The sequence below is a fragment of the Kryptolebias marmoratus genome, linkage group LG1, assembly GCF_001649575.2.
Source record: "Kryptolebias marmoratus isolate JLee-2015 linkage group LG1, ASM164957v2, whole genome shotgun sequence".
NCBI classification, from domain to species: Eukaryota; Metazoa; Chordata; class Actinopteri; order Cyprinodontiformes; family Rivulidae; genus Kryptolebias; species Kryptolebias marmoratus.
In genome coordinates this window covers 9988367-10001440 of record NC_051430.1, presented here as the reverse complement: position 1 = coordinate 10001440, position 13074 = coordinate 9988367, and the positions used below count along the sequence as shown (strand labels likewise).

Genomic DNA, 13074 nt, shown 5'->3' with positions numbered 1-13074 from the left:
GAGGCAGATGTCACAGCCAAACACCAAAACGACAGGGAGGAGGCCTCCTGCGTAGTTTGTTCTTCTCGCTTCTCTCCTACCATCTATTCTCCTGAAGGTTCCAAATATCCTCACCTCACTTCTCTCTTATCTGACATATGCGTGCAATACAGACAGCATTCCTTATGCACCCCATGCAGTCCACATTTTCCTTCTCAGAGAGGATTCTGTCTTCTCATTGCCCTCTTTGACCTTCCTTGTATTTTTGTTAAACTTTATAGTTTTACATGTCAGATAAATAACCAGTATGCTTTTTACATTAACTTATGGCAATTTATGGTTTAGTCAGAAAATATAAATCTTCATTTTCAGTAATGACAACTAATTCATCCAGCAGCCAATATGACAGCAGTCTGATGGATTACCATTCTGATAAATTGCTTCTAATCGAAAGAGTGATAATACTTGAAAGAAACAACAATAGAAGGAAATGAAAGATGGGAGGACCACATCGATGCTTTTATTTTTTCCCCTCTGCCTATTGATTTTGGTGACTGTTCAATGTAAAAATATCTTTTTTTTTATTTTTTATTTTAGTTTTGTCAGTGCGCAAACCCAAAGAGATTTCAGCTTTCAGGTGAAGTTTATCAACATAAAGTAAATATGAACCAGTTCTGTTAATGAACATCAAACCATTTGTAAAAATGTGTTGTGAGGTGCCTGAAGGAAATACTTTATTCTAGACTCTTTCTCCTAGTTTCCCCCATTTCAAATGTTAAAAGATGGGAGGAAAAATCTTCTACAAATACTGAAGGCATTTGTGAGAGAGCTAAGACACCAACATGTTGACAGACAACTTGATCTCAGCCAATAAAACAACTATAACAAATGTTTTTCTGCACAAATATTTAGGTTTTGTTTTTGCTCAAAATAAATTAACTAATTTAGTAATTATGTTTGAACGTTTACATATTGTGCCATAAATACAAATCAACCACAATACAAATATCTGTACCGTTGGTATTAGTGTATAAAAAAACATTGCATTATCACGGCCACAATGCATTGCATCTTTTAAGTTGCTGCATGGCACTGTTTTATTAGTTTCAAGTTGAATGGGTCAAAATTAAAAACTATGCACATACTCAAACACTTATGGTACAGAGCACTTTCACATTACATCACACATACAAGGACACACACAAACACACACCCTCTGCTTCCCTCCCTCGTCTAACACATAACACTTCCTCCAGAATTTGCAAACAGTGTGTGCTGTGCAGACAGGAGATAACGTCCCAGAAGTTTTCCAAGGGCAGAATGTGTGCTCTGAGAGCTCAGACTTCAGAGGGAAGCCGCAGCGAGCTGAAGCTGATTCTCTACATGTGTTGCATCTGCCTTCTATTAAAAAGCCAAGAGCACTCTGGCTGTCTCTCCTGAACTTGCGCTCTCACTCTCTGCCTGCAGACCTTCTCTCTTTCTGTCTGCTGCTCTCTCTAAACCTTTCCCTTTTTATCTCTTTCCACTAAACTCGCAATTTTCTCTGAAGACGTGCTCCATCTCCTAAATTTGGCAGATTAGCTCTGGCACCTGGTATAAAAATACAAAGGTTAATCATTAAGAGTGTATGTTTTTTGTCATTCGGGGTCTGAAATGTACATTTAAAACAAACTCATTGTTTTTTTCTGCACTTAATCTTTTATTAGTTCAGAGGTAAAGAGCATATTGCGTCCCATGCCCTTTTGTACGGAGTTTGTTTTGTGTTGCTATTTCTGCAGTTTAAAATTTTGCGGCTGGCTGTATTTGTCAGGTTAGTGGTTGGTTGGAACCCAAATTGCAGGCAGACAAGGAGGAACTCAAAAGTAAAACTAATTTATTAACAAAATAAGTAACAAAAGGCTGACAACGTAGCAACTAAAACTAAATAACAGAAAACAGGGTTGCAAAGAACACGAGGGGGCAAGACACGAGGAGAAACCGGACAGCACATGAGCGAAAATGAACCAGCAGGGAAGTGAAGAAGATGAACCAGCTTTAAAGACAGAGGGTATTTGGGAAGTGGACACAGGTGACAGATTCTAAACGAGGGACAGGAGCAGATGGATGTGGTAGGCCGACAAGTGATGAACAGAGGAAAGGTGAATAGTGACAGGAGACAAGGGCACAAGAAACAAAACTGTACAAAGACAAAACTAAATATGAAGACAATAAACCTAATAGAAAAACAAACCCAAGATAACCAAATCCTGACAGTATTTGTTTATTGAAACTGTTTTTCCTAATTTTTATTTAAACTAACCAGAGGAATTTCCCAAATATTTATTTTAAAGCAATTTTATCTTGAACAAATGTGTTGTTGTTTGCACAAATTGACTTTAAGTGCTTAGACTGAGTGATCCCTACAAAGCTGTCATATGATAAGGTCTACTCTTCAACTGTGATACTCAAATCGCTCTGTTGACTACTCAGACAATTTATTAAACCAAGCCTTACAATTAGAAAGCTAGATCACATTTACATACCCAGCAGAAAGCTACAGCATGCTTGTTTTTACCTCTGCATTTTGCATATTATTACGACTTATTTTTAGATGCAGCTCTATAGGTCCATGTTTGTGTAATACTCACTGAAACGTGTTTTGCATAAGGAAAACTATGTAGCTATGACTGGTCTGAGATATTTTTATTACCAAAGCTTTTATTAGTCTAAAGCACATTTATGTAGATGTGTTTTAAACTGCACAGTACCTGTAAGTTGAGGTGTTAATCGCTTCATATCCTGGTTGTCACTGAATGTTTCTAACAATGACACCTTAAAACTGTCAGTCACTGGCACTGTTTTATAGTTGAATGGCCACATGATCTTAAAACATATAAAAACCCTAAGCAAAAAAGCAGTTATTTCCAAAATAGCTAACTTTAAGACCTGGAGTAAACAATTTATTACAAAACAGGGACGCTAGATTTATAACTCTGCTGCCAATAGTTGCCATCAACAATTTAAACTTTGTGTACAATCAGAATAGAAGTTTGAAATATTTATTTTACACCATGAATTACATCCGTGAATTGGAATAGTTATCAAACTAAATAATTTTGTTTACAGTAAAACATAGACAGCACAGTTGTAGTTTTTTATATTGTGAAAGCTTTATTTGATTTGTCAGTGTGTGTAAATGTAGACGACTCAAGGTAGAGACCTTTTTTTCAAATGGGTCAACAAGTGTCGTTTTTTATTCTTTGTGGTTTGTGAAAAACATATGTTGTGTTACACATGTGAGGCAGTGCTGTGCACCATATTGAACTATACTATCATGAGATGCTTGTACTAAAATAAGAGCGTATAGCTTAAAACCTCAGATGAATGTCTTAATGATCTGCTACTTTACCTGACTAAAGACAACAGTTTAAAGTTAGACTGTTAATCAAGTTCCATTTTTTAATCACTTGCTCATTTCCTTTGCACCACAATCTCATCTTCAGTGTTTAAATTATGTTGTGGTGAATGATAGCTAGTTTTAGGTGCGTGTGTTAGTGTGTGTGTGAGATAGAGAAGAAATGGTGTGGTGGACTTGTTAAAAGGAGCCTTTTTGCAGCACTTATGTCGGCTTCAGCTGATAATTATTTCAGATTACATTAGAGGAAATTAAACATTTTTTAAAGTACGTGTGAGGGTGACAAAGTTATCAAGTGCAGACTGAGGAGAAAGTGTGAATGTTGCACATCCAGAATTGCAATTTTTTCCAATTGCTAATAAGATCATTTTCAAGTGTTAAAAAATAATTAGTGGTGTCAGAGCAATTGAGCAGAATGGTCGTTTTTGTGTACGGATTGGTGGTACACCGCTCCAAGTGATGAAACCTTATCAAAGCCAAAGTCATATTTAGGAGCAATTCATTTATACAAACATAAAATGTGAAGAATTTACCTGTTATTGACTGATACTATTGGCTGGAATCTAGGACTGCAATATAAGGTACATTTTATTAACTTGATTTTTTTTTTAAATATTATTGAATATTTTTTCACACTCTTATTAAAGGGTAAGATAAATTTGTTTTCTTTGTGATCCCCTTTGACCTGCATCTTGATGTGCTCATCATTTGCAGCCAGCAGGGTTTTCTTTGATGTTAAGCCAGTTTGTGAGTTCAAGTTGTGAAAATCTGTTTGTAGTCAGACATTCCATCATTTCGACATCTGTCTGGACCGCTGATCTGTCCCTCTGACAGACTGCTATCAGCTGATAAGGGTGTTTACGCCAGCCTTATCGCTGTCTATTTAAGGGTTGTGGCCACATGAAACTGTTGCAGAAGTTGAGATAGATGAGCGAGATGCAGCATGCCTAAAGTTAAACTAATCACAACCTTCAGTTCAATAGCAAACTGATCTGTAGTCAAGTTTGTCTCTTGCTTTTAGACTTTGAAGGATGCTATTAAAACTCATACTGATAAATTTGTAAAAATCTTTTTGTTAACTTTGTTTGTTAAAATTGCTCTCACTTGTTTTAACCCTAAAAAGGTTAAACTAACATCATTAAAATGCATTCATCCTACATCAACAGTTATTACTATTTTATTGATATCACCAATTATATATTCAGAGAACGTAGTGAAAAAGTGAAATTAATCTTGTGAACTTGAACTCAAACAGGATTAAGTTGAAAGACGTATTCTTTGTCAACCATGGTGAGGGAAAGTGCAATACAAAATATAAAACTGCATTTTATATTAACACTTATCTTATGCTGCAGTTGTCTACTGGTTGACAATACACTTTATATTTTGTACACTGCCTTGAAAATGCTCATTGTGATTAAAAGATCTGATGAGATAATTAACAATTTTAGAGTATTGGCACACACGCTTGAAAAATGAATAAATAAATCATTGTCTTTCTCACACACTAAAAGCTTTTGCCAACCACAGAGTGCAAATATGACATTTCTAGCAGCATGTACTAAAGCCAAAATTTGTTTTACTCAGACTTTGGACAGTTTTATTGTGATTATATGTGGGTCAAAGTTCACTTTATTTGGCATTTAAACATGCAAGTTGAAAATAATTACAAATGCAACCTCTAAAATTAACAGAATGTGATTTTTTTAAGATCTCATGAATCTTTTATAAACTGCTTTTAGTTCTAATAATGTTCACATAAATCAAAGCTATGCATTTCTAGAGGAGAAACAAAAGTTTTAAGTAGATCTGCATAATAATGGTTTCTGAAATAAGGAGCAGAATGCAGATCCAGAACAGAACCCCTGCTTTCCTTCCAATAACAATATTAGCATTTAGACGTCACTGGCCTAATTGTTGTTGGTAGCTTTGAAGTGGTTGCCTTGCAGTAGGAGTGGATACAGAAAGAAGGGTGTGCAGGGGGTTTTGCTCTAAGGTCTTGTGCTTATCAGTGCAGGACAGATACTGTTCCTATGGTTCCGGATGACAGGTGAGGTGTGTGTTGGTTGCAGTAGTTGGTGAACCCCCGGGACTGGTGCTGAGGGATGGTTTTGTGTTTAGGAGCAGGTGCACCTCCCCTTCCCCCTTGTTCCCTCATTCCCCTTGGAGGCATATGGTGAGAGTGATTGCAGAGACTGGAGGCCCACAGGGAGTGCTCCTCCTCGCCAGTTCATCTGTTCTGGATGGGGTCCTGTGGGACAACCAGTCTCCTGAGGTCCCTGTTGGCTGGGAATCAGGCTTTCAGGTTGACTTGACTTCTTTGTTACAATGTTGGGCAGTAATGGTAGCCACCCCTTTGGTTTTCCACACTGCAGCATTCTATATCACACTTTTGTGACAAATGCCAAATGGCTTGTAGGTAACACCCTCTAATTTGTTTACACCATATTTTTTTGTATGCATTGTTGCTTTTAATCTGCTCATTCTTGCTGCTGTTGTCTGGGAATAGAAACACCATCTTGCTGTGATTTACTAGCCCATATCTGTAAACCACCTTGAAAATGTGATACAATTTACTTTAGAGTTCAGAAAAGGAGAGTTAGGCCCTATACATTATCTATATCTTTTTTTTTTTTGTAGTTTGTTATAAATCAAACTTTGGAAATAATGTATGGTTAAAAGGCATAATCGATACACTGGGACTCATCAAAACCATTTGTTCTCCCTTCTGTAAATCCAGTGGCTTGTCCTTGGGCTAATTTCCAACTTAGGAGTTGGTGGAGGAGTAAGTTCATGTCTTGAAAGCGATTTCAATGAAGGGATGTGTTGTTTGTGCTGTTAAGTGAGAGAGCATAAGAAAAAAGATGGAGAAGAAATATGACACATGAATGAAAAACAAAGCCAGGAACAACTTTACCTACTAAAGCATTCTGTCTTTCCCACTCTACCATCAACTCTCTGGTTCCAATGTCTCTGTCTCTCACCACCTTATAGCTCCTTCCCCTGGCCTCCAAGCAGCTGCCACTTCTGAGCCTGAAGAAAATGAAGGCAGATGAATCAATTTGGCCTGTGGCCCTAAAGTGCACTTGTCTGTGCCCCAGCTTGGGCGCGGGGGATAATGAGCCAATAGATTGAGCTGGTGCCGCGGCCCGGCACTGAGCACCAAAGCGCCTCCGCCTGCCACACCACTGGGCCGTCCTCACACACATAAGCACACACATACATACACAGACCCGCTGCCACCTCCCTGAGCAGCAGCAGCAGCTTGTCGCTGGGTTAATAGAGGTGAGGGTCCTTTGCGCAGAACACTTTTCAGAACAAATTAGAGAAATGATCTGTATCTGTCATCTTCAGCACCTCCTGTATTGCCTTTTCCTTGTCTTGTGCCCGGGAAGTCCAGAGAGGAGCATCGTAGTGCGAAGCAGAAGAGCATCAAGAGAGCTAGACAGGAAGGAGCAGGTGGAGGTTAAGGTCCAAGTTCTTAGAGTAATGAGGATTGACACTAGGACAAGACTGAGGCACAGCTTCCCTCAGCGCTAATGACAGGTGATGGCAGGCTAGGGAGAGTAGAGGCAGAGTGAGAGAAGCTGAAGCAGAAAGGGGAGAAGTGAGGTCAGAACTAACAGCCTCTCTGATCCAAGGAGGAAGAAAGTGGGAGACCACACAGGCTTTTGATGCCCCTCCTGCGCCCCCTGCAAGGTGAAGAAGGAAGGAGGATCAAAAGAGCTGGACAACAAAGCATCACCCGCCAGCCTCCAGCCAACTCCCTGCTGACAAACTGCAGATTGATTGACACTGCAAAGGCAGCAAGGAAGCATAGAAGGAAAAGGAAAGTTAGCCAGGCGTAGCATGTTCTGAGCCACTGCTGTCTGTCTATGCCTTGACAAGCCATTCCTACACAGGGGGTCTCCGTGATTTAACCCAGGGATAGACTAGTATAAATGAGAAGACCTCAGCTAGCATTACTCAACTAAGGGGAAATTAAGATGCTGGAGGGTCCTTTGAAGATAATTAAAGAGCACAAAGCAGCAGCCTCCAGAGACAGACTGCAGACATGTTCAATACCAAGACTAATAGAGCTAATTTCCAGTACATTATTCACGTAAAACACAAGCCTTTACTTGGCTCTGTGAATGTGTTTTATTATTGTAATTTGACATCTATCTGTAGACCTAGGGTATATACCACCTCTGCACCCTTCACAAACATACACACAAATTACTCACATTCACTGCTTTAACCAGATTAACCTTTCCCTACTTCTGCATGCACACGAACACCCCCACACGCACACATACAAACACACAAAGCAGAAGAAAAAAACAAGCACTACTCTTCAAAAAAGTAGTTAACTGTTCTCTCAACCTGCCTAACATTCCTTATAGGGAAGTAGGAATTTTGACCTTCGATCTATTAACACAAAGGCTAGCAAGAAGGTCGCAGGATCGCATCCTAGCCTGGAGCCTTTCTGTGTGGAGTTTGTATATTCTCCATGTGCACGCATGGGTTTACTCTGGTTTCCTTCCACAGACATAAAACGTGCTCATTAGGTTCACTGGTAACTCTAAATTGTACCTAGAAGTGAGTGAGCGTGTGAATGGTTGTTCATCTCATTTGTCTCTATGTGGCTCTGTGATGGACTTGTGACCTGTCCAGGATGTCCCCTCTCACACAATGACCGTTATAGATAGGCACCAGCTCCCTGTAACGCAGAAGGGAGAAGGGGGTAAAGAAAATGGATGAATGAATGAACGGACGTACGGACCACCCTAAAACTCAGAAACATGTTTGATTAACATTACTGAGTGAAAAATAAGAAGAGGAAAGACAAAACAGCTAAAATGGGTACAGATGGGAGCTTAGGGCCAATTAGGCACCCCCCATACAGGAAGTTAGTCTCTACATAATCACAGGCAGTCAGGGTTGCCAATCTCTTGTCAGAGTTGGTGAATTCTTGCCTAGATCAATTGCTATTCTGTCTCATTGAACTGCAGCTCAGGGAATGGTCCTCGCACACTGCATCATTAACCTAGATGCCTAATTAGAAGCTGTGCTCTGATCAATTGCCAGATTGATTGCAGACTGGGTAATGTAGCCCTCAGGCCCTGAAGGAGATGGAAACACTTTGGATGCCTTCAGGAATTTGTCAGCAATACTGATGCTGGATAAACAAAGTAATCAACAGCAGCACTTGACACCAATGTGACACTGACTGTACCTCGAAGCTCTGTCTTTGCCGCTGTGCTTGCCTGCCTGCCTTCCTGCCAAGGAGGATTGCTCTCTTTGTGTTTTTCTTGCAAGGAGGAAATCAAAAGGGCCACCTTCTATTTTCAGATTCAAGAAGTGATTAGGCTGACAGCTAGTCTAGAGAAACTGTGAGAGGCAGAAGGAGAAGCGGGTAGATGTGGAAGTCAAACCTGATTAGGCCCACCTGCCAAGTCTCTCTTCTTTCCATCACTACACCCTGATTGCTAGGTAGTAGCTCCCCCTGTTCTTTTTGCCACACTTACCCCACCCAACCACTATGCTGTTTCCACTGACCTCAGTGCACTGCTAATGCCCTTAGCCAATCAGCATGCTTACCCTGGCAGCGGCAGAGTAATTAAAAGAGAGTTTTGTCTACTTGGCATGTGAGCTGCTGGGCATAAGGGTAGACAAACACTCTCTCACTGTGCCGCCCTGCCTCCTCCCCTCTTTCCCAGCCAGGTGGTAGCGTACAGGACCTGTCAGATTAGCTGATGACCCTTTTAATTCTAGCCCAGCCGGGGGCCATAATTGATATTTACCAGGAAAGGTTAATTGTAGCAGTGATCTGCTTAAATTACAGTGGAGATCAGGAGACCTGGGCCAGACACCACACTTGCCACCGGGGGAGCTACTACATGCACACTGCTAGTCAAATGGATTACACCCCGCGGCCATTGCTGCTGTACTCCAAGGTGGAGAAGCAGCACGGGCTGTTTTGATTGGCTACTCTTGTGCCAGATCTGAGTCCTCCTTGCTGAGTTTGCCAGCCTCCCATCTGGCTGAGAATTTGGATGCATGCCAACTGTGGGACTTGATAGGCTGCAGTAAAACAAACCATCCATGTTTGCATCAGGTTTACCACTGATGTGGGTCACAGGGTACAATTAATTTTTTATTACAATACAGAAAGATCATTCATTTGTTCATTCATTCATTCATTCATTCATTCAATGTAGCCTATCTTAGGTGTAATTAGGGTAGAGATGGGCTAGATCAGTGTTTCCCAAAGTTTAGGTCGGGACCCCTTTGTAGGGTTGTAAAACAACAATTTGGGGGTCTTAGGAAGAGCTACAGAAATCAATTAACTGTAAAAATGATTGTCAATCCCATAAATCCCATTAACCATTACAAAAATACAAGTATAGTTTAGTTGTATATGTATAAAAATATAATATGATTGCTTGATGAGCCTCTTTGTTGAATAGTTATTAGCAGTGTTTGTACACTTTAACAAGCAATATCTCGGGTCATGAGTCTCTGCAACATTTTTATTTTGTGGACCAAAAGTTGAAAAGTTTGGGATTCACTATGATAGATGACTAATCTATCACTGAACATCGGAAAGGCAAACATGTGTGGACTCAGTAGTATGGTGAATTTCAGATTTAAGAATAATCATTACTTGTGTACAACATATTACTGTTGAAGAGGTTTTTATCAGTAACATCTACTCACAGTTTTTCCACATTTTTACTGGTCTTGTAGCAATACATCCTACTACTTTTACTTTCCTGTTTCGTGCTTCTAAAATGAACTTGGAGGTTCGGGCTCCAGGTGTGCTACAGTCAGTTCTAATTTGCATTTATCCAAAGTACAAACTTAAACTGAACTTTGAGACATTCTCATAACTTTGTGTTTGCTATAAGTTGAAAAAGAGGAAGACTACGGCTCATTTAAAGTCAGTTGAACTCATTGTTGTTTTGCTGTATTATGATGTGTATTTGCCAAAGTAAATGTTGTACTTAATTACAGGTGGGAAAAAAAAAAAAACATGACAACCAGTATGAAACTTTGACCTACTGAATGTTTGGTTTTGCACTGGAATTTATAGCAAGGAGTGAAGCTCTGATTTTTTTTGTCCAATAAAAAATACATTTCTGTCAAAGGTCATTTGAAGATCAGTGTATAATCCAAAAAACTTATTGCTTGAACTGTTTTACATGTTTTAACAAGAACCCAAGTCATTTATTTAACAAATGAAGCAAGGTTTAATTACGCAATTATTTTAATAGCATACAATTACTCAATTGCAGATAATATTTGCCACTTAGAAAAACAGCTCTATTTGTAGGTAACTTCATGTACCTCATGTACAACTGTGTGGGAGACTAGGTTCTTTTTTTGTCTGGGCTCTGTGCAGCCAGTGTTTTCTTTTAATTTTAGTTTGATAGTAAAGCAAGTAATGCACCAAAACTTAAATTGCTCTTGAATCAGTCAAACATCAACACAATGACATAGCTTTTTTAATTTTTTTGTAATAATATTGTTTTTACATTAGTGTGTTTGTGTGCATCCATGTGTTTGTCTTTTACCAAAAGGTTTCATGAACCACTGGACAAATTTTAATGAAACTTAAAGAAAATAATTGTTAATTGTGTCTATAGAAGTGATGAACTTTTGAAATCAACCTCATTCAAGATTGCAAACATGGCTAAATGACCTTAAAAATGACAAGAATGGCTATAATTTGGTCAATTTTACAAACACTAATCTCAAATTTGGTGTGGGAGTAGCTGACAGTGATTCCCAACACATATTTGATTGCTAACAGATTTCACAAGATTTTTATTGAAAACTTTAGCATTAACTGTGTGAGTCAACCCAGATTGTTATCAAAATATCTCACAAGCCACTGTATCAGTCTTAATGAAACTCTCAGAAAGTAATCATTTAGTGTACATCTACAACTGATTACCTTTTGGAGTCAATTCAATTTAGTATGGCTACCACAGCTAATCAGTATTAGCCAACAAAAAATCAGTATACCGTATTTTCCAGACTATAAGGCGCACTTAAAAGCCTTCAGTTTTCTCAAAAAACGAGAGGGCACCTTATGATCCGGAGCGCCTTATATATGTAAGAAGTCATAATGTTTTAGAACGACTTTGGTAAACTACATAGCCGCACCGCTTGCAGCAGTAAGGCTCAGTTATAATCACTCTTTGTAGCGTCGCATGCATGGCGCGTGGACCTGAGCGAGCAATGGAGGCGTATATACTTGACTTTTGTCGGTGCAGTATTCTTCTGTGAGGTTTGAACTGTTTGATTATCTTTGTGATCTCTCATAGACGGATCATATAAATACTGATACACCTGAACCAGCTCTGCTAGAGCACCAAGCGCGCGCGGTTCGCACGAAGTTCCAAAATTGGGAGGGGCACGTGCACAACCATGCGCTTTATAGTCCTGTGCGCTTTATAAATGACAAAAATTCGAAAATGGACCATTCATTGACAGTGCGTCTTATAATCCAGTGCACCCTATAGTGCAGAAAATATGGTAAATCACTTTTACACTCATTGACCTAAAATTTGATGAGGTAGTAGTAGCTGAAAGTCATTTACAAAACAAACTCTGACATCTTGCATCTATCCTCTCATCTATGGAATATTGCATTAGATGTTGCATAAAGATTTTTTCATGGTTTGACCAGAAAGGCTACAACCTATATATAAGATGATCTTATTCTTAAACTCTGGCAAAAATGACAGTGGCAAAATGAATTTCTTTAAGGAATGCTAGGCCTTTTATGTAAAACGTTTTGCATAAACATTTAAAACCAAGAAAAAAGACAATGTTGTGATTTACAACTCATACAGCTCTTCGGCTTATACTGTGTGCAACATCTTGTTTTCTCCAGTTGTGTATTTCACCATGGTAGTTTGGTAAATCAGGTAAATACTTTACATAAAGATGAACTTTTGGCTTGTCTGTCCTTTAGATCAAACCCTTGGCACTCCGTCCGGTCAAAGTCAGCATAGACGACACGTTGCACGAACTTGGTCGACCGCATAGGAGCAACTCCAAGGAGCAGCTCAGTGAGGTGAGTCCCTGGTTGAGACCTTTCCCCTTTACACGGACCTCCTACAGAGAGTCAGGGTTTCCATTTTCACATACTCAGACAAGGAGCCCCTGAGGTAGAATTTGGAGGGTGGACAGATGAGACTGAGGCTGAGATCAGAGGACAGCTGGTGTGGGGTATCTCCTGCTGCTCCCTGCTCTCACCTTATAAAGATCCTCTGTGTTGAGAATAAAAATGGTCTGTGAACAGTTCAGAGACAGGAAATGATTAGAGTGATTGTACAGTATCAGCTAGTTGGCCTGACAGTATTTGTAAGCATGGTGCGGTTAAATGTAGACCTAACTCAGTTCAGCCAGGTGGTGACTGACCTTGCCAACCTCAGAACGAAACAAGTTACAGAAATTGTTCCAATTATCGCTTCTTCAGCATCCATATGCCAGCCCATTTAGTTAGATGAGTAGGTGGCAAATCAAAATGGAAGCCAGGCGTTGCTTGAGCATAAAGGATAAAATAATGCCATTTAGAAACAGGGAAAGTAATTTATGCAAAATCCCAGGCGTCTCATTTTAAATGAATGTAAAAATATGCTTCGTAACTAATGCCTGTCAGACAGGCCTCCCAAATCTAACTAAATTCAATCTGATTGTTCATT

At 39.5% G+C, this 13074-nt stretch overlaps 1 protein-coding gene across 9 annotated transcripts in view; it reads left to right on the top strand.

Moving 5' to 3' along the window:
• Positions 1–13074, top strand: part of fbrsl1 (fibrosin-like 1) — a 279706-nt gene that overhangs the window by 112272 nt on the left and 154360 nt on the right. For all 9 annotated transcript variants that reach the window (XM_037980515.1, XM_025005586.2, XM_017414623.3 and 6 more), the window contains exon 3: positions 12342–12443. In XM_037980515.1, coding sequence (XP_037836443.1) covers positions 12342–12443 — 102 coding nt within the window. The remainder of the gene's footprint in view (positions 1–12341; positions 12444–13074) is intronic.